The sequence below is a fragment of the Pseudorca crassidens genome, chromosome 18 (genome assembly GCF_039906515.1).
Source record: "Pseudorca crassidens isolate mPseCra1 chromosome 18, mPseCra1.hap1, whole genome shotgun sequence".
In the NCBI taxonomy this organism is placed as follows: Eukaryota; Metazoa; Chordata; class Mammalia; order Artiodactyla; family Delphinidae; genus Pseudorca; species Pseudorca crassidens.
Genome location: NC_090313.1, coordinates 60,115,521 through 60,137,634, shown reverse-complemented (window position 1 = coordinate 60,137,634; position 22,114 = coordinate 60,115,521). Strand labels below are relative to the sequence as shown.

At 39.7% G+C, this 22,114-nt stretch overlaps 1 protein-coding gene across 7 annotated transcripts in view; it reads right to left on the bottom strand.

The window, feature by feature from the left end:
* The window catches only part of LRCH1 (leucine rich repeats and calponin homology domain containing 1), a 189,826-nt gene that overhangs the window by 37,216 nt on the left and 130,496 nt on the right, over positions 1–22,114 (bottom strand). For 4 of the 7 annotated variants that reach the window (XM_067712990.1, XM_067712992.1, XM_067712991.1 and 1 more), the window contains exons 6-15: positions 21,607–21,734; positions 21,370–21,507; positions 20,343–20,406; positions 17,120–17,225; positions 14,541–14,668; positions 10,577–10,644; positions 8,763–8,849; positions 5,211–5,300; positions 5,073–5,109; positions 706–759 (exon numbers count right to left, since the gene is read on the bottom strand). In XM_067712990.1, coding sequence (XP_067569091.1) covers positions 706–759; positions 5,073–5,109; positions 5,211–5,300; positions 8,763–8,849; positions 10,577–10,644; positions 14,541–14,668; positions 17,120–17,225; positions 20,343–20,406; positions 21,370–21,507; positions 21,607–21,734 — 900 coding nt within the window. The remainder of the gene's footprint in view (positions 1–705; positions 760–5,072; positions 5,110–5,210; positions 5,301–8,762; positions 8,850–10,576; positions 10,645–14,540; positions 14,669–17,119; positions 17,226–20,342; positions 20,407–21,369; positions 21,508–21,606; positions 21,735–22,114) is intronic. The other 3 variants (XM_067712993.1, XM_067712995.1, XM_067712996.1) reach the window with 1 other exon arrangement.

Here is a 22,114-nt window from a genome sequence, read left to right as displayed (position 1 = left end):
TTTAAAGAACTGGAGCAGAACTCTGCATGCCTCTCTATGATCAAGGATTATAATAAAACCACGACCTCTTTGCCTCTGCTGCCGTGAGGAAGTCCTGACTAAAAAATGATAATTGATGCATCTTCACATTGCTAATGCTTTAAGTGGTAGAATTGACATAATGTTGTTTTGGGGGAGATCCGTCCAATTGTTTGTGCTCATTATAAAAACAGTTCATAGTTGTGTGATACTGGCAATCCCTTTCTGCTCACGAACAGATGCGTGCATTCAGGTGCAGGCACTGGCACCTACAAGCACTCACTCACATCCACCTCACAGAGGGCACATCTGATAAAGAATTTCATAACACAACGAGATGAGAAAACAGGTAACACTGAACAGATGTCTCAGCTATAGGGAAACCACACACTGAATCACTTATAGATAACAGGACATTCTAAATGTTGCCTACATGAGCTATTTTCACTTCGTTTTCTATAAAAATGTTCCCACATTTGGTCTTCCAAATATGTCTTATAAAATGAGTCTTTAATTATGGATAGGGCTGGATCGGGCTATGAGAGCTAATGAGAGACTCCCTCAGAGATTCTGCAATACAATTAACTCATGAATCATCACAGTCTCAGATTATAGATTTCTGTACAAGATATTCCAATTCAGTCTTCACAAAATACCTCAGCTTTCATTAATCTTCAGGAAACTTACCTCATTGGGAGAATACTCGCTCCCATTACTCTGTAATGTTAGATCATTTTGCACCTTAAGGAAGAAAAGAAATGCATGTTACGTTCCATCAGATTATAAAATCAGTGAGGCAAGAACTGAGTGTTTCTAACTTCCATCATATCCCTGGCACACAGGGACACAATGAATAATACGCTGAATTAATTAATTAGTAGTTAAGTAGGCCATACTTACATTTTCTAAAAACATGCAACTATATCCACAGAAAAATAACACTGAAATATCACACAAACTAAGAAAAGGGATTTCCCAGAGCAAAGCGCTCAGCCCGAAGTACCTGTGCACTTCAGCTTTCCTTGCTAGGTTACCAAGCAACCTGCAGGCTCCCACCTGCTGGGAGCATAAGGGTTTTTATAAATGGTCCAAGGCAGTAGTTGCCAAATACACAGAATCTCACTGGGAGCTTTTTAATAAATATACCTACCCGCACCTAGGAAAATCCTGCGCTGTCAATTCAACATCAGTTTGCTTTGTCAACCACTGGGGAACTCGATAGTTTATTTTACCCAGATCTGCCTTCTTTATAAGGTAATCAAGAACCCCACAGAGGGAATTCCCTAGCAGTCCAGTGGTTAGGACTCCACGATTTCACTACTGAAGGCCCGGGTTTGATCCCTGGTCGTGGAACGAAGATCCCATAAGCCGCGTGGCACAGCCAAAAAAAAAAAAGCATTGATCCAAAAAAATTTGGTGACAGCTAATATAAACATCTTCATACATGTCACCAAACTAGTATAAATTTCAGATGTCTGTTCCTATTCCTATTGTTGAGGAGTGCTATTAAAAAATATTCCCAACTGTGACAAATCCAAGGGAATAACATATTTTTAGAAAAAACAGTCATTCATTTCCCTACTCAATTAAATGTCTGAACTGCTAACAGGTAACCTGCAGGTTTGATTCTCTCTGTAAGAAACTCATTCCTCTAATTTTCCCTGTTGTCCCCACAGCATCCTTCCCTATTGGATATTACTTATGTATGAGAGTATAATTTGCAGTTCTTCCTGAATGGTTTCCACTGCTACCCAAACTTGATGTGGACAGTCATCTAAAGTGTGTTAAAAGTCAGATAATGTGATGTGTGACAATTACAAACCATTTCATAATCTTGGCCTCACTTATCTAACTGGGCACCAGCCTATCCCTCAGTGTTTCTGTCTGGTTCATGCTCTGTGCTGATTCAACCATGGCCAAGCTGCCTCCTGGGACCGATCCAAATCCTAGCTGCCCCCCAAATCTAGGATTATTTCCCTTTCCTTAACCTCTTATCCTTTCCCCAGTCTCACAGAGCACCTAAAACACTCAGGATTATGAACTCTCATATTCTTCTCTAAGTTTTCTCAATGTCTAAGCCTTCTTTCCTCCACAATTTTTAAAATGCCTTAAAAATGAGGGCAGGGCTTCCCTGGTGGCGCAGTGGTAGAGAGTCTGCCTGCCGATGCAGGGGACACGGGTTCGTGCCCTGGTCCGGGAAGATCCCACATGCCGCGGAGCGGCTGGGCCCGTGAGCCATGGCCGCTGAGCCTGTGCGTCCGCAGCCTGTGCTCCGCAACAGGAGAGGCCACAACAGTGAGAGGCCCGCGTATCACACACACACACAAAAAGTGAGGGCAACTTCATCTTCTTCCTATCCCAGTCTTCGACACTCCAAACAAGGCTGAATCCAGCACAGGGACTCAACAAATACTGGCTAACTGATTCAAGACTATTGTAAAGATACTGCTTTCCTCCTGAATAAGATGGAAGAGAGAACATAAAAATCACCAAACCATAAAGGAGGGTCCCACTTAAGTCCCACATAACCATCAGCACTGGCCTTGCTAATCTACCACTTTCTTTTCCTCCTCCTTGTGACTTCTTTTTTCCACCAGAGCCAGCAATTCCTCTCCCTTTTTAAAATCATGTGGACAGAGAATTGCCCAAAGAAGGAAGACAATGTGTAAGAATTCCTTACACTGAACGTGACTCCTCATTCAACCAAAAAGGGGGAAAAAAACTATTAACATTGTAAATCAGACACGGAATGGAGATCTTTTTTCCTAGAGGCTTGGTGTCTGCCTGATACTCCTGAAATCATGCACACAGGAGGGCATCTATTCTACTGGAATCAAAAGTGGGTCTGCAGCAGGATTCTAACATGGTCTCCAAGTACCTCTTCACTGACTGACTGCTAATTGCAAGGGGAAAATAGAATACTTAGATGGTGGAGAAATCAGATTCTACCTCGATTGGGTAATCAAATTAATGTCACCAGTGAAGCACAGATGTACACAATGTGCCTCCAAATGTGGTACCTGAGAAGGACACCGCACCACCTGTGCAGCATCCCAAACAAGAATGCAGGGACTCAATCTAATCATGAAGAAATATGAGGGATTTTTGTCCCACAAAATAAGGGGCAGTTCATTTTACAAAAAGAGGAGCACTATATTCTTCAAAATTTTAAGGTCATAAAAAATCAAAGAAAGGTTATGGAAATGTTCCAGAATAAAGCAAACTATATCGTTACCTGACAATTATTGCCTCTAGACTGGATCCTACACTGAAGAGGAAAAAGTGCTATGAAAGACATCATTAGATCAACCTAAATGTTTGGAATATGGATAGCAGATTAGATGAAAATATTTTATCACTGTAAATTTAGGAAGGTGATAACTGAAATGGGGTTATATAGGATAAAATCCCTATTCTTAGGAAAGGTACACCGAAATGTTTAGAGAAAAGGACTATGATACACAAAACTTTTCCTCCAATTTTCAGAAAAAGAACTATGTGTGTGGAGGAAGAGAGAGATACTGCAAATGTGTTAAAATGTTAATCACAGGTAAATCGGGGTGCAAGGTTATAATTTTTTACAACCTTTTGTAGACTCTTGTAATTTTTTAATAAACCTTTTATAAATTTTAAATTATTTCCAAATAAAAAACTAAAAGTGAGTCTGTACAGAATCAAAAGCAGCATGTCTCTAAAGGAGAGCCTGTGGAAATGGGCCCAGGGCAGCCTTCACGTAAGAGGCTTCCTGATGTCCCGACTACTGGGTCATTCAGTGATGCCTCCACCTGGGGAAGAGGGAGTGCATTGATTCTAAGGACCACACTGATGACAATCACAGAGCAGAGTAACAGTAACAGCTAAGTTAGGTGTCCTGGGTTACAAGATTGATCCCAATTTATAGAAAATAAAGGTGAAGTTAGAAAGGTAGCCCACAGGAGCTCACAGTTAGCAAGTCTTTGAGATAGGGCCGAAACTTAACATAATTCCAAGTCACTACACTCAACTATGAAGCCACACTCTCTGGGAACATGGGTTTTTCGATTACAGTTCTTTTCCTCATTTAACACAGAGACTTAGCTAGTTAAGAGTGTGAAACTGCTTTACTATGGTACGTGTCCAGACACCTCAGGGGACATAAATTGGTTGTACTGAAATTAGCCATCCTAAGCCTATTCAGTAAGAAGGGATAAAACAGGTCGTATGTAAACAATGTTTTACTCCCATGTCGCTGACTCAAGCCTATCTCTCTAGGCCTGCTTCTTCGGGACCTTCCAGGCTCATCTCTAGTTAATTATGTCAAATCTGCTTTCTTTACAGACACCCAAATTTCACCGTCTGTAGCTGCCTGACCTACCTTTACTCTGTCCCCAAACCCCACCCTCCACCAGTTTCTCTTTGCTAGAGTCACTTAATCCTCCTAGGCATATCCCAAATCACTCATTCTTGTCTCTCAAGTCTTTCCTAGTTTATGTTCATCTGTGGCTGGTAAAACTTGCATCAGATGGTCCTACCTCCAGTTTTTTTTTTTTTTTTTTTGCGGTACGCGGGCCTCTCACTGTTGTGGCCTCTCCTGTTGTGGAGCACAGGCTCCGGACGCGCAGGCTCAGCGGCCATGGCTCACGGGCCTAGCCGCTCCACGGCATGTGGGATCTTTCCGGACCGGGGCACGAACCCGTGTCCCCTGCACCGGCAGGCGGACTCTCAACCACTGCGCCACCAGGGAAGCCCCTACCTCCAGTTTTTGACAGAGGAGGTTTCCGTGTGGGTCTTAGCTGCCAGGGCCTGACTTAAGACCGACCACCTGACATAAAAAATTTAGAGAACTTAATGGCAACAGCCAACTCTCATCTTTAAGGGGAGGTGAGTATAGATAAGCAGGAAAACTAAAGAAGCCAGAACTATAAAAAAATTGAAAACTAGACCTTGAATAAATTTGAATATTGATCTCACTAATGAATGTTCCACCCCACGATAAATCTCGATAAAATATGGCGGCCACTCTTCTGTGGCAGAGTATTGCACCAGAGCTCTGGTGAATCCAAGAGCAGCCTTACCTCACATTCTGGAGACGTCTCCAACTGTATCTGACCACTGCAGGAATTAGAGGAAAAAAATGATACAAAGTGGAATTTAAAGCAAAAATATTTCAATGTAAAAAGGTAAAATATATTGTTATAGAAAGGTCAACATACTTTAGTGCAGAGTCTTGTAATTCTAAGTCTTCTGCTGAGTCCACAGGGTAAAAGTTTACAACACTTCTCTCTGTAATATCTGTGCTTAATCTAAAGAGTAAGGGGAAAAAAGTGTTACCAAATGTATTAAACTTCTAATAAATTCTACTGCTTTTAGTCATATATTTAAAAGTTATGTCTATTGTTAAGACTTAATAATGAAAGGTTTATGGTAGAAATTTCAAAGTACATGGTATTTCCCCGCCATGTGCCAAATACAATATAATGTAGTTTTAATATAATTTTCCATATGCTTTGGTATCAAAATCCAACTTGTTTGAAATATACTAGTAATTTCTGATAAGGTCATAATATTCATAGGTAGCACACACTAAATTTTATTCTAGAAATTTATTAGTTTACAGAAGCAAGTAAAGTTGTTCTATACTATACTATACACGTACTATATTATGGTATACGTACCAAGGGCATTTGTTTTAATAGGAAGATCTCTTTGATAGACCCTAATACTCTCGATTTAAAAACTAAGAATTTATAAGCAATTTGATATGCATTTTAAATTCTGAAATTGTCTTACAGTTTCTGAATTTCTGTGATTTTAAGAGCTGAACTTTTTTTTTAAGATCTATAAAATAAGGAATTTCTATAAGTCATATACAAGTCATAAAGCTATTTTAAAAAGTAGGGATAAGTTCATATTACACATGCCCATTGAAAATGGTATCAAACCAGCAGTCAGAAATCCTTAAGAAACCAACACAAAAGCAAAACAGGATAGCAATATTCAACTCAATTTTTTGATGCTAAGGTTGTGTGAAAGATAAAGCTCTAAAATTTAATCCTGTAATCAGCGGCTTGACTAACACAAAGAAATCTGGATCTAGGAAATACGAGATAAAGGAAAACCTTAATGTGTACATAAACTTTTTATTACTATTATTCAAAAGCAGCTAGAAATAAGTGACCTCTTGAAGTGCGCTCTCTCTTTATCAGGACAAAAACAGGACTCTTTCTTTATCCCTATTACACTGGCGCAAAGACACGTTATTATCAAGTTAGGATTGTCGTATTATAATATCTGTTTCAGGATGTACAACAAGATCTGCAGCCGCCAAATGAGTGGATTATTGTAGGGAGGAAATTAAATCCCCATAAAGTCTTGCAACGTAAATAATTTTAAAATAGCAATCCATAAAGACGCAAGTCAGCTATCCCTTGGAAGGGTACTCAAGGCTGTTTTCTTCCACGCCCACCATGCTGACTTGCTTGACATCCTTGGCGACTCTTTGCCTCAGACCTTTCCAAGCTGGAGGGTAATCTGCAGATCCTCAGTTCATCCCACTTCTCAGGAAAGATGATGCAACTGAGGTCCGGAGCGGGGAGCCACACCTTCCAGGTCACCCCGATCTTACACTTGGTTCCAGTCCCACATTCCCTGGCCGCTGCCATTTCCATCAAACAAGGCTGTTCTTTTTCAATTTGGGGCTCACATCGTAATCTCGAATTTGTAAGAAAAGTTTATTGGAAAAGTAATACGAAATGTAGAGATATGAAAACAATATAAAGTTTGAGCCCAAGTGGGGCCTTCTCTCTGTCACACCGTGTCTTCTAGGCTCTGTCCTGGACTCACATTCCCTTCCCATTGATATGCTTGCCCTTGGGAACCTCATCCCCTTACACTACTTCTGTTAGAGCAGCACCTTATGAAAGTAACTTTTAAACCTAAGTCTCGAAGCCCCAGACCTAAACGTCTAGCCGCTGAATGGACGTTGTCACATTGCCACCTTGGATTTTACTCAGCAGGTCCTAAACTGACCCCAACATCTTCCTCCTAAAAACCTGCCGTTCCTCTTGGTTCCCCATCTCAGACGGAGACATGAGGGGTCAGGTCTAAAACACCTTGGACTGTTTGTTCCCTCCCACCCTCACCATCCACTTCAAACAATCACCAGAGAACTACCACCGTACCTACCACTGTGTATCTACAATATTTAAAAGTATAAAGAAAAGTAGTAATTTAGAAATACCCACAGAAAAAAATCCATCTTAATATATTTCTTTCTAGTTTTAATTTTTCCTAAGCTTCTTATACAACTGGGACCTAATTCTATTTATATCGTTGGGATCAAACTTTATGCATTTTTTATTCTATTTATATCATTGTGATCAAACTTTATGCTTTTTTTATACTCTTTAAAGTTAACATTATATAATGAGCAATCTAAGATATAGTGGAAAGTTTAAAAACATTTTATTAGTCACATATTCCGTCTTAATAATGACCAAAATTTAAGTATCTCCAAATTGTTAGATCATTTCCTTTTTTGCAAATATTTTGCTATTAAAAGTGCCTCTCCCCTCACAATTGCTGTTCACATCTCCTTGTCCCTTAGGATATTTTTTAGAATTAATTCAAAAGTTTTATATCTATTTTTAGACTATGCCTACAAACTACAAGGATGTCTTCTGGAGTGGTTCTGCCTGTTTACCTTTCCACCAGCAGTTCATTTATTATTTCAAATCTTCACAACACTAAAAGATAAGTACTTATAGCCCGTCTTATAGATGAGAAAACTGGGGTACAGAGAAGTTATATAACTTACCCAGATTCACTGGTATTAGAGCTGGGTTTGCAATCAGTATCTGGTTGATTAAGGTATGTTCTTCTCCATCAATGCTATTTCCACATTCCTTATCATTTCTCTCTCTCTCTCCCTCTCTCTCTCTCTTTTAGGATGTGAAACTCAGCTCACTGGCACTGTGGGATTCTCACTGGCACTCTGGGATTCACTCATCACCCTGTTCATAAATTCCCAGAATGTGGTGTGATTTCCACGCTCACCATATTATCAATACAAGACCACATTATCTTCATGTTTAAATTCCCAGGATCCCTGAATAGTTTACCAGGGATAAGCTTCGGATCTATTTCTCTATTAGTACGGTAGTTATTACCTGATACCAGGTATGCTGCTTTACTGAAAAATATTTTGTCTGTGGGAATTCCGTTATCCTCAGCTAAGAAACCAAAAAATATACCTATATATAAAGTGCTTATTATTGAGAAAGACTAATTCAATTCAAAAATTATCTTGTCACCCAAATCTTTAGAAATACATGATTTAGTTAACATATATTTGGCACCATCAGAAATAAATACTGGTAGTACTTGATAAACCAAGTCTTTCCTTTTTGGAAACTCTTATATTTCTCTATTCCAGGGGTTTAAACTTCAAGCTATATAAAATATGCAATTTGACCGTATTTCTGTTGTCTAAGAATTATACAAAAATTGCCCTATGAATTCCATGAAGGGCGAATGAATTTCATGAAGGGATGGAAAAGCGGGGAACTGCTCTCAGTCCCTCCAGAAGTTTGACTCTTACTTACGGATCTCGGGAAAACAGGCAGTTAAAATGACTTTTCTTTGTTAGTGGTTAGTGCTAAGCCCATACTGTGTGTATAAATATCTTAGAAACTGAGATAATGTACTCAATAAATTAGTGTACATTACTGACACCTGAAACCTGGGCCAAGGAAAGACACACATACCTGTTGGGATCTTGCAGCAAATCCACTGCTTCTCTCAGCTGTTCAATCATTGCTATATTCATGTCCTGGTCTTTGGATGAACTTATTCTGCAACATGAAACCAAGCTTTAGACTGAAAATGATCACTAGAACATGAATAGCACCTAGGTTCTTAAGAACAAACTTATAAACATCCATCTGACACCGCAAAAATGATTTTTGACAAACTCAACATTTTAGCGAGGATGTGTCAGTACCCTGCGGGGTGGGCTGCCAGAGTGTAGCAGAAAGAGCTGCTGGGTGGGAGGAGCCAGCTAGGCTGTAAGGTAGCTCACACGAAGTCTCAGTGCCCGTGGGCAGTGCTCACCTGTAAAATCAGGGCAATGGACTGGCTGGGTAGTTCTCACGCTGTACTTTCCTGAGCCTGAGGGGTATCCACAGGGGTGCTCAGCTACGGCGGGTCCGCACTACTTCCAATTCCAGTTCAACCAGCCTGGCTCAGTTTTTATTGCTTTCATACAATATGGGACTTCAGTGTGGGATTCTGGTTCCCAGGCCAGGCTCGTTAAGCAGCAAAATCACCTAATGGTGCTTAAAAAAATATGCCGGGTCTGATACTCCTAAGTCGATCTGTCTGGAGCTTGGACATTTTCTTAATCAGATGATACTGATTTTATAGGCAGGGTTGGGAACAATAGATATAAGCTTGAGAATGGGGTTTCCAAAGCTTTACACAGTTTAAAAACTCTTTCCCTATAAAATCCTTTTCCCTATAATTCTATGATCAAGCTAGTTCTCCTCGGCATCACAGAAATACATCCAACAAATAGCTGGTTATACTGGACAGTGATTTGAAAGGAACTCTGCAATATTTTTCAAGGCCAAGAGAGATCTGCTCACGGTTACTGCTTTCCATTGCAGAATATAAGCCAATGTCTTTCTGTAAGTGGAGAAACTTTTAAACAATGGAGTAAATTCTCACTAAGGGGAAAACCCTCATGAGGTTTAATGGACGGTCCAGGCCTACACGCCAGATCATGGAAAACAAAATCCTGGGAACCAAAAACCTACCCTCTGCCATATGGTCCAAACTCAATCCCCCTGAGTGGCAAACCAGTAAAGTGGTTTACCGTCTTGTTAGATGGAGCACTCATGCCCTCCTGTGTAAATCTTTATATGCGATAGAGTAGAAGCGTTGTCCATCTGGTACGAGATCCCAGCCCTCTGTAACCCTGGGGCGAGATAATCAATCTCCCTGTGCCTCAGTTTTGTCATCGGTGAAGTGAGGGATAACAATAGGACTTACAGGATGGTTGTAAAGAGGAAATGAGTTACTACCTGTGAAGTATTTAGGACACTGCCTGGCACGTGGTACTTAATAACTGTCAGCTATTACAATTATTAGACTTAAGACCAAGACATTGAGGTCTATGGTCTTCTCAGATCTTGAACTTGAAGACTCTGGGGAAAGAAGTGGGAACAGGACCACGTATCACTTTAGGTCCAGTTGTCGGTTTGTTCAGAGAAAGGAAAGTAAGCTAGAATCTCTAGTCTAGAAATTCTATCTAATTTCCTGAATCACATTCTACCCACAGCCTCAAATCAGATAAAACTCAAGGCCAAGGAACAGGTATGACCTGGCACGGTATGGCCCCAATACTATGACAGTAAGCATAAGATAGAGGAAAACTTGCAACTTCTGAGCAATATCGTTGAGTAAGGTATCAGCTTGCCCAAAGAAAAGCGGACCAAAATTCTCTCAGGACAAGGCTGCCATTCTGCCTTCAACATGAACTTTACAGGACGGTGGCTCGTCACCAGCCTTCGGTACTCACATCCCCCCGGATGGCCAGTGTGCGTCCTCTTCTATCCGTAACAGTTCTTCACAGGTCTCAGTCCTTTCCTGTGGACAGAACACATGGGTCTTCTGAGAGCCACTGGCTGTAACAGTCAACAGTCTAAACCCGCCCTCATCCATATTCACAACAGCCGAAAGGTGGAAACAACCCAAGTGTCCATGAATGGATGAATGGAGAAAATGTGGTCTATACGTACAATGGAATATCATTCAGCCTTAAAAAGGACGGAAATTCTAACACATGTTACAACGTAGATGAACCCTGAGGACATTATGCTAAGTGAAATAAGTGAGTCACAGGAAGAAAAATACTGTATGATTCCACTTACATGAGGTTCCTAGAATAGTCAAATTCATAAAGACAGAAAGAAGAATGGTAGTTGCCAGAGGAGAGGGGGGAGGGGATTGGGAAGTTATGGTTTAATGGCGAAAGAGTGTCAGTTTTACAAGATGAAAGAGTTTTGGAGATGGAGTACACAACATTGTTTTGGTTACACAACAATGTGAATGTACTTACCATTGAACTGTATACTTAAAAAATGGCTAAGATGGTAAGTTTTTATGCTGTATGTATTTTGCCACAATTAAAAATAAAATAAAATTTTAAAAAAGAAGAAAAGAAAACCTGGCCGAGGACTACAATACCTGTTAACTTAGAAAAGAGTCAGAAATGCAAAGCTTAACTCCATTCATGATTGCCCTCTTAGCACCTCCTGAGGCTGACGGATACCTCAGCTGGGCTTGTCAGTCACATGAGAATGTGCATTCTGATGTTGGTGAGAGAAGCAGTGTGTGTGTGTGTGTGTGTGTGTGCGCGCGCGCGCCCACGCACCCGTGCACATGCACACTGTTAACAAAAAAGGAAGTATTAACGACAGAAAAATGCCTCAAATTGCATCTAATAGTTTTCACATGTACAACGTGCAGATTTCACTGAAATGCACCCCCCTCTTAATATCCCAAAGAAACACTGTGGTGGGAGGATTTAGAAAGGCGTGTCCCACTGCTGGAACTCCCATGCGAGTCTTTCCATCTTGATCTCTGACACAGAGAAATGCTGCTTTAACTCAGCTGACAGCTAAAACGGAAGCCATCCCCGAAGGGGCAAACATTCCCCTAGCAAGGAAGGAACAACAGGCAAAAGGACTGTTTTCTGTGTCAAAGTCCTGACACTTCATTAACGAACGCAGGCCCAGCCAATTCTCCAGATGTGTCACAGAAAATAAGTCTTTTTCTGAGGAGGTATCCAGCTGCATGATGTCAACCTCTGGCTTGAAAAACACTCAGACTTTTTCTGAGTGAAATGCTAGTGAAATTCATGGGTGAAAATATACTACGAGAAACAACCAAGAAAACATGTTCTTATCTCTTCCTGTTGGGTTTCAACTATAGGAGCCATGGGTATTTCCTTCTAATTTTCAGTTTCATAATAAAAAGTAGCCAATAGTAGAAAATACACTTTTTTTCAGTATGCAAAACAGAGGTATCCTGGGTTTCTTTTGCTAAGTTAGATGGTGACACAGTGGATGCACATTATTCATGGATTCTGTATTTATATAAAATCTACGTGTCACCCCAAAACCAATACTCGTGGTGCTTTTGCAGACACACGCAGAGGTGGTGAAAAACTGGAGTTCCCAACCCCAAAATGCACTTCCCAGCTGAGGCTGAACAAGGTAGCAAGCGACCTGCTTTCTTGTTTCAGCTCTCAGACTGTAAAAAAGTGTCCTTTTCAGAGCCTGTTTAGTATCACATTTTCACAGTTTTGTGCCTTTCGTTGGTGATTTTGCTGTTTAAAATGCCCCCTAGCATAGTACTGAAGTGCTGTCTTATCCTAAGCACAAGAAGGCTATGATATGTTACTGTACCTTACAGAGAAAACATCTGCGTTAGGTAAGCTTCCTTCCCGCATGAGTTACGGGGCTGCTGGCCGCAAGTTCAGTGTTAATGCACTAACAGTACATGTTAAATAGGGTGTCTTGAGACAGAAATACACATAAAACCAGGTTATGTACTGACCAGTTGACAAAAATGTGTGACCAGAGGCTCGCAGGAACCTAACCCTGTATCTCTCGTGGGAGCAACAGTTCAGGATTGGATAATTCAGTGTTTGAGGAAACCATCAAATAGAACTGCTGTGAATACGGATCCCCCGTAGTTACAAAAGCACAAGATGCTGACTCAGTGGAGAGAAAACAGGACTGTATAAAACACAGAACTCCTGATCGTCGAGGACTGAGCAGTTCAGCACACTGGCTGGCAGTCAAACACACTCTCACAGACGTTCAAAGTGATGCAAGTCAAGGGTAAAATGGGCCTGAATTGAAGCGTACAGCTTTTAGTTGTAGATTTGCGTTTTATTTTATTGGTAGCGTGCTTCTCCACTTGCCAACAGAAGCCTCTCGTAGGAGTGGGCGCTCAGGAAACATTTGCTCTAGATTTCTACAACCCATTGGCTCCCCCAGATTCTACACCACAGGACCCACGCTGCAGAGCAGCCATTCCCACGGAGCCCTGTGCATCCTGAAATCGCTAAATCTAGAAGAATCTGCTTTTTTGAAACAACATGTTTTATTTTACTAATCACTTTAATTGCTTTCCTTCAAGGCTTCCATCTTTACTTTAGACCCTCAACTTAAGATAAACTCTTCATAAAAGAAAGACAAAAGCCCAATTTTCCATGTTTTGCTGACAGACGTCTCTCAGAGCTGACAGACAGGCATCAAATCTGGGAGAGCCTTATGAGAACCACTGGCTGGAGAGTCACAGAATGAGGTTTTTACTTTCGGAAAATGTCTGGCAGCAGCAGGGGCGGGACGCTGGGTGCTCAGCTGGGGTAGGAGGGACTCATGCTGTCCTAAGAATAAGCAATGATGAGGCTTCACTGAAGTCATGTCAGTGGAGGTGGAGGACAGGGGGGAGGCGGTGGGTGTGAGATATTTTGAAACAAGAACTGATGGATTTATGATGGATTAAATATACAGAATAAAGAATTAGGTTTTCTACAGATGTATGTCGTATGAGGGGTTCATTATTTTTGTCTTGAGTACACCAGAGTCTCCTACAGTGTACGATTCAGCTGTTTTCCTCCCATTTCCCTTGAAGGTGATGCCCAGAGACGTTAGTTGAGACAGAGCCCAGCCATCCTAACACCATCCTCAGGAAATAAGAACCAGCACCTAGAGACCCCGGGCCTGACTTTAACACAGTAACTCAGAGACCACTGTCTCTCACAAGCCACAAGGAACCTGAATTTCACCGAAAGGATTATCTTCGTGACCCTTGGGTGCCACGACCTGAAGCAAAAGGACTGGCAGAAACGTACCAAGGCACCTAATTGTGTCACAAAGTGGAACCTTAACTACCAGGTTTATAAAGGGCTAGTTTTTCTCTTGTTTCTGCCGCTCCTATGACGAAGGTTTGCCTGACAATTTAATGACTTCATCTAACATTTCAATACCTCAGCGCCACTACACCTGTTTATGAATGTGTCCTCAGAGTGACCCTTCTAAAAGGGAAGACATTCATTTCCAGATTTTAAAAGTCTCCATTTTTCTTCTTTTACTATGAATATACTCCCAAGAAAAACTAACGTACCTAGAATATGTTGAAAAGCATGTGAAACTTTGTTTTACCTTTTTAACTGGATGGTCATGGTAATTCTGATAACTTATACAATGCACTGACTACCAGAGAGCTGAGTCATTTCTGAATACAAAAGAAAATCACCCATATACACAGACAAACAGAGAGGTACGGATGAAAGGGACACGCTCCTAATATCGGCAAATAAACACGTCGGACTTTGAGAAGATGTTATAAAGGCCCAAGGAAGGTGGTAGCAAGCTGACATTTAAGGTGATGGATTGGTAACCTTGAACATAAATTCTAAGGCGCCAAACAGAAGTAAATAAGTTAACAAATTATTATCCTCCACTTGCCTTAATATAGTTTATAAATTCCGAATGGAGAATGTCTGTTCCATGGGAAAATCGGTCTCTTTCTTCTCCTGAGTTCTCATTGTCACTCACAAGGGAAGGTGCTGGTTGAAATTCCTGATGAAATTCTCCTATTAGGAAAATATAGAGAGAGATAGAAAGCTTGATTTCATAAACAGATAAGCAAAACATAGATGACTGTAAAATACATCACCTAGTTTTTCAATCTTCTCCCTGACCTCTTCTGGAGGTATACGAATGACCCAAGTTTTCTCCTTCCAAAAGGATGTGAGGAAAAGGTGAAAAATGGAGGAAGAAGAGGAAGAAAAGTAAAAGAAATGGAAAACCCCAAATCAAATGAACTTAAAAGTCAAGGCCCCTATATGGCTTAGTTCCTTATGAAAGAAATGAAATTTCCTCTTATTTTTTTTAAGGAACAGAGAATAGAAAGTATAAAAGAGGGCTTTTTGTGCTCTCAGCAACGTGTGACAAGTAAGTATTTCAAACTCAAAATTCCGTAGTTACCGAACAACTACTAAATGGCAGGTAAAATACCAAACATTTGGCAGATTTAAAAAATTAGTGAATGGGACTTCCCTGGTGGTGCAGTGGTTAAGAATCTGCCTGCTAATGCAGGGGACATGGGTTCAAGCCCTGGTCCGGGAAGATCCCACATGCCGCGGAGCAACTAAGCCCATGCGCCACAACTACTGAGCCTGTGCTCTAGAGCCCGTGAGCCACAACTATTGAGCCCGCGTGCCACAACTACTGAAGCCTGCATGCCTAGAGCCATGCTCCACAACAAGAGAAGCCACCGCAGTGAGAAGCCTGTGCACCGCAACGAAGAGTAGCCCTCGCTCGCCGCAACTAGAGAAAAGCCTGCGTGCGGCAACAAAGACCCAACGCAGCCATAAATAAATAAATAAATACATTTATTTTTTTTAAAAAAATTAGTGAACAACTGCAAGAAAGAGTGTGGGAAAGGACTAAAATAAGGACCCAAAATCCTAACAACAAAAGAAGTGACTATGATGAGAGCCACATGGAGGGGAAAGCACAGAGCTCATCCAACAGGTCTGTGTTCTAGATGGTGCAGGAGAGGTGAAAGGAGGAAAAGCAGATCTCTTCTCTCTGATCTGGACACTGGGAAAGAAACAAGTAGGACCACACCACCTTCAAGGACTCCTAGCCAGCAAAAAATACCCACTTCTAGAACAGAGGGGAGAAAAACTGGTGACAAATGATATAATTCTTTTATTTTAAAATATTTGCCTAAAACACTACCTCTTATACTGCATATATTGTTACAAAGCTTATCTAAATTACTAACGTGGCAGTCATATTTTTGCATAATGTATACAGTTATAGTTGGGGACAATGTATGGTTCCAATCATCATCTCAGATAAACAAATGCTAACCTTAAAAACCTGAACATAATAAGTGAAAGCAAACACTAGAGTGTGAGTTGGTTTAAACAGTTCTCCCGTCACTAGGGAGGTCAAGGCAAACTATTAGGGAGATAATCTGCATATTAATCTAGTTCTATACTATCCACACGTCATCAAACAGTCTCTGCCACAAATGTAAACATTACATTTTACAATTTACTTAAAAGTCACTGAATAAACAGAAGCAGTCAAATCACTGTCATAATGTTATCGAATGAGGGCTACTCACCAAGATATGAAGTGTATTACCAGGATTTTAAAGTAGGCAAGACGTAGAGTGTTTAGTGATCACCTGGTGATTATCAAAGAATCACAGGCTTTTAGAGCTACACAAAACGTTACAAATCACCTCATCTAATCATCTCATTTACAGGTGAGAGAATTAAGGTCAACTGACTTGTTCAAAGTCAAGTAGATTCCTGGGCACACATCCCAACGACATTTCCCACCCTTGCATGTAGTTAGACGTGACCCCTGGGCCTGTGAAAGGCCCAGCCCACGCTTTCCACGTGGCTGGTAAAGTTCTGTTTCTCTAACTGGGAGCTGGACCCTTTGAATGGGATTCCTGGAGCGAACCTCCATGCTCTTTCCCCTTTAGCTCGAAACAGATGGACTTGGAAACACAAATTAATATAAATTAAAGATGGCAGAATCACCAGATAAAAGGAACTTGGGCTCTTGAAGCACTGCGTGGAGGAGAGTTGCCGGGAGTCACAACTCCCTTTGGACTTACTTTGCATTGTGTTAAGTCAATGAAATTTGCGGATTTTATGTGTTACAATAGCTAGAGTTGTCTTAAACAGTATATCTACACATCAATGTTTTTTTCCAATAATGGATTTAAAGAATCTTAAATAAATCTTCACAATGAGAATAGCCCTACTATTACTAGCTACGTGACCACTGGCAAGTTAGTTAAACTGAGACTCACCTATAGAATGGAGATGATTAGAGTATCTATGTCAGAGTTTTGAATTTTAAATGAGATGACCTTCACAGATTAGCACAGTGCCTGGGGCATATGAAATGCTCAATAAACATTAACTATTACGGTTGCCATGTTTCCGCATATTTTAAACATAGCATTTGAAACTTAAAAACAAGCTTTTTCTCCCCATCCTTCATTCTCAGACCTTTAACTGGACTAAGGCGATGGCAGGAGTCCTCCTTGATCTGTTGCTCTTCTTCCATGATATTTGACATTGGCACGTTGAGGCTAACGGTGTCTTCATCAGAAGGCTGAAAAGAAACAGGACACTGCCTCATTCAAGGGAGAAGTGTTATCAATATAGCTAAAGAGAATGCTACGTGATTTAAAAAAATATATACTGTGGTTCTCACAAACATAATATGGAGTAAAAGACACCAAAGGACAATACCACTTATATAAGTTCAAACATGGGCATAAATAATCCATGGGGTTTGAAGTCAGGATAGCGGCTGCTCTTAGGTCAGGGGCGTGGGCGCATGATGGGGGCTTTGTGGGTGGCTGGTAAAGTTCTGTTTCTCTAACTGGGAGCTGGTAATGAGTGCGTTCACTTTGTCAAAATACGTCAAGCTAACACTCATGTACTTCTCTGTACATATGTTTCGAGCTGAAATTTTTTCAGGTACCTGATGATATTTTAAAACCTAAGAGCCACAGTCAGGGCACTGAGAAGGACTGAGTAACACCTGAGAGAACAAAGAAATAACTGGAAATACACTACCATACCAGCCCTAAGTCTAATCGATCGCTTCAATAGTAATGATGCTCTGAGATCTGACAACACAAATTTACCGAAACTATTTAAGGCTTCATGTGGCCAGTCCCAGAAAGCAGGCAGTCAGCCTCTGGGACAACATCTCATTTGTTTACAGTGCATCTTACACGCAACATCAAGCTTCAGTTTCTTTCCCTGTTTAGGCTGAGGAAGCTGCTTTAAATATATAAGAAGCTGCTTTAAATAGATAATATATAGTACTTAAAAGGAACAGGGGTTCTGTGCAGTTTTCAAAATAATGCTTCGATTTAGTAATCAGTTAGTTCTCCCTGGGGGTCTTGTTTCCCACACTAACTGATGAAGTTTATTCAGATAATCTATGATTCTGTCACAAATGAAATACGAAGCCTCATTTATTTTCCTATGTCTCCGTTTTAGCGTCGCTATTTCACGAAAAGCTTTTCAAAATCACAGGGATCAGGAACCTCCACAGAGCACGTTTCTGTGGCTTTGCTTCTAAACTCCTGAGGCTATAATTTTTCACAGCACAGTGTTCATTTACTTTTGGACATGTGCACAGATTGTTCAGAAACTGGCAGAAAACAAATGTACATTTCATTCGTTGCACAGCTATTCACTGAGCCTCACATTTTTTTGCTTGTTTATCTGAGTGACAAATGCTAAACCAATCAGAGTAACAAATGCTAAATCAACCAATGGCAACAGCGAGAGAAAGGAATCAGGTGTGACTTCTGAACCCCACAATGAGACGTAAGCAGGAAGCAAGACTGACTGACCACAGATAATAAAATATTTGCCAAATAAAGTGAAAATAGAAAGCTACACAGAATAATCCAGAACCCTTATCCTTGTAAAAACAAACATTTCTAGGAGGTGTTCTCAGGTAAGGAGGCCACAATGCAAGACAAAAAAAAAAAAAGCCAAAGGGAAAACGTACACACTTCATTCTGTTGAACATAATCCTTTCTGTAGTCCTTCCTTCCACCCTCCTCCCATCTTAAAAACTTATTAGCAAAATTCCAAGATATGCATCTAGTTAAAAGGAAGAAAATAAACCCTTGGCCTCCTTTTAGAATATTAGCATCCTACTTATACTAAGTGAGAACAAAAGGATAATGAAGTTCTTTGTGTAATGTTTTATTAATGAACTTAATTATCCTTAGAAGGCAGATAAAGGATAAAGCAGAGTCTGTTTTAATTTAACAGAAACTAAGCTCGGGTGAGTAATTTCTGAAACAAAGGGCTATTTCAGGGGACTTACGAGTTTTAATAAAGTTAAGGGAGTAGAATTAAATACAACTTGTAAAGCAATGTGTTGAGTATTTTCTCCCCCAGGGAATCATAGTAAACTATTCATGTAGGTTCATGAGGGTAATTTTATTTTATCGATGTTGGCCTTCTTTTTCTGCCTACTACTCTTCTTCCTTTTGAAATATTCTGTATTAGAAAGCTTTTAAGGTATCCTAGTGCTTTATGAAGTATTTTGTGGAAAATAAATTCGAATATCTTAGCTACATATTAAACCTCAAAGGCCTTAAGAGAACAGGGAAAAGGCAATTTTCCTGGACTTATATATAATAAAAATGTGGATTTCTTAGACAGGGTAATTGACCTACTAAGTACATCTTCAAAGAGTATTACAATGTTTCAAAACTCAATAACCACAAAAACTCAGTAAGTTCCCTCAAAAAAGGAAGGCCTGACAATACATACATCCCCTACTCCAGCTATCCCTCCTAGCTCTGCTGTTCAATAAACCCCATTTAATGGTTTATTAGTGAAAGATTTTAGGGAACCTAATAGACTATAAATAAGATAACAAGTGTTCTAACTGAGCTATATATAACCACTTTACAAAGCTCCAGTGTGGGAGGCCTCTTAGCTCACAAATAACCAAACTTATATCCAATTATCTGAAAACAACACAATCTAAGAATTTCAGGAAAACAAATATTGATATAAAAATTACGGCTTCTCAAAAATGCATTTCCTGTGGGTAAAATGCAATGTACATTTATAGTGGGAAGCAGCCGCATAGCACAGGGAGATCAGCTCGGGGCTCTGTGTCCACCTAGAGAGGTGGGATAGGGAGGGTGGGAGGGAGACGCTAGAGGGAGGGGATGTGGGGATATATGTATACGTATAGCTGATTCACTCTGTGATACAGCAGAAACTAACACACCATTGTAAAGCAATTATAATCCAATGACGATGTTAAAAAAATGCAATGTACATTCGATTCCTTAACATTTATGCAGGCATATAACAACTTTTTCCTGAGTTACTCTGTCACTTAAAAACAAACATATTTATTAAAATGTCTTCCGGGTTCTTGCACACCACTTAGTCATTTCATAATATTTATTAAGCATGCAAGAATATTCCAGATAATGTGAGGGGTGTGGTAGGAGGGGAAGGAGATAGGGACTCTATTCTTGAGACATTTCCAAAACATTAAAGATTCAGAAAAAGCTAACAACAGTTAATATTTACATAACAGAGGATTTCAAATAACTATCACAAGCATCATCACATGTTCTCATGCAACTGCCTTTTATCCGAAAGGAGTACAGCAAATGCAGGTAGATATATCTAGAAGCACAAAAGGAAAAAAATCTGATCACGAATTTACCTCTGTGGCAGATAATCGCTTGTCTCCATTATCACTCCCAACGCCCGAGTCAGAATCCTTCTTGCTGGGTTAGATGCCATCGATATTGAATTCATTTAGAAAAAATTAAAATCACAAAGTTCACAACAAGAGACATCAACTTATATTCAAATAATGACTTTACTAAACAAATTTTTATTATTACCAAAAGACAACAAATACGCCCAGTATTGAAAGTTGTTAAGACAAGGGCCTAATGAAAATCAGATACTTGTACCGTCTAAATATGGTACAAGATAAGTTCTTGGTGTTCAGAGTTTCATGGATTTATACTCTACCTGAGTGGCCTGTTCTTTGAAACAGTTAATAATTTTTTTATTTTATTGATTCTAGCATATGAAAAAGCAAAAACTACCAATTGCTTTTACCTCTTAGGTTATGAAATTTCCTAACTTTCAATAATTCTGTAAACTTTTATTCAGTGACTAAATAAATTTGATAGTATGTTTAAAACAATAAAGTAATGAATACATATTTTAAGCATTATATAAAGGTACCATTAGGGTAGGCTGAGATTTTAAGTCACTACAGTATATTTACTTTTTTTAGTAAAAAGTTCAAGAAAGATTTCTGCAATGAAGACATTTCAAAAACAACCTGCATTTCTACAAGTGTGTTCAGTGTGAGAATTTTGTTCTCCGAAAATTCAAGGCCCAGTTTACACCCCAAAATGGCCAAGTACATGTTAAATGATTCTAAAACTTCCATTCTGAACAGGAAATGGCGAAAACTATACACAGTGCATTTTTAAAAGATAATTAAAAAAAATAAAGTCTGCATTTTTTCTTAACAATGTTCTGGAAGCATATTAAAAATTAACTTAAAAAACCATGTCTCTAACACAACATTGTAAATCAACTATGCCCCCAAAAATTTTTTTAAAAAAACAACAAAAAACCATGTCTCAGTTTGATGTGGTTGTTTTAAATGATAGGTAAAAAATACATATATTTATATTATAGATCTTATTTATAATACGTGCACACACCCATATGTTGCACTCAGGAAGGACTGATTCTTGATTAGGAGAGGGTAGTTGAAACCTGCCAAAATGTTATCAACAGCATCAATTTTCCCTTTTTTATTCCAAAAGTGTTCGAGACTCTGATGTATAAATCTGCATTGGCTGAGTGAAACAAAAGGATTTTTGGAGTTAGTTACCTGGAGCGCCTTGGCCTAAGCAAACTCTAAACGGGGGCTTCTAGCCGAGGGGGGTCACACTCACCCGTCTTCCACGTGCTGGTGTAAATGTGGCCTCTCTATGGTGTGGAGATAAAGGGAGTCGGTTGTCTTAATCTGGCATGCTTGGATGCTGAGATACTTAAATATGTGCACTTTGCCCTTAGTGCAAATCTATGGAGAAATTAATTATAAATATTTTAACGGCAAAACAAAATGTAAACACTAGACATCTCACTCTGTATCATTTAGTTTTTGCATTTTCACTTTAAGTAACACGTCAACGATGACCACCAAATTTGACCTCTCCAAAACAGGTAAGATTTAGGCAATCATTTCCTCCAAATTCTATTTCAATAGAAAACCATGTTCAAGAAATTTCTAGTTTCTCTTGCACTAAACCGCAAAATTCTAAGAGAAATACATTTAAGTATAAATAGTGTAAAACGTATATACGTCGGATAACTAACCTGGTAATGCTCCAATTCTGAAAGCATACATACTTCACTCTGTTCTCACATAGTTTAATATTTGAGCTTGAATCTTGTCTCTAA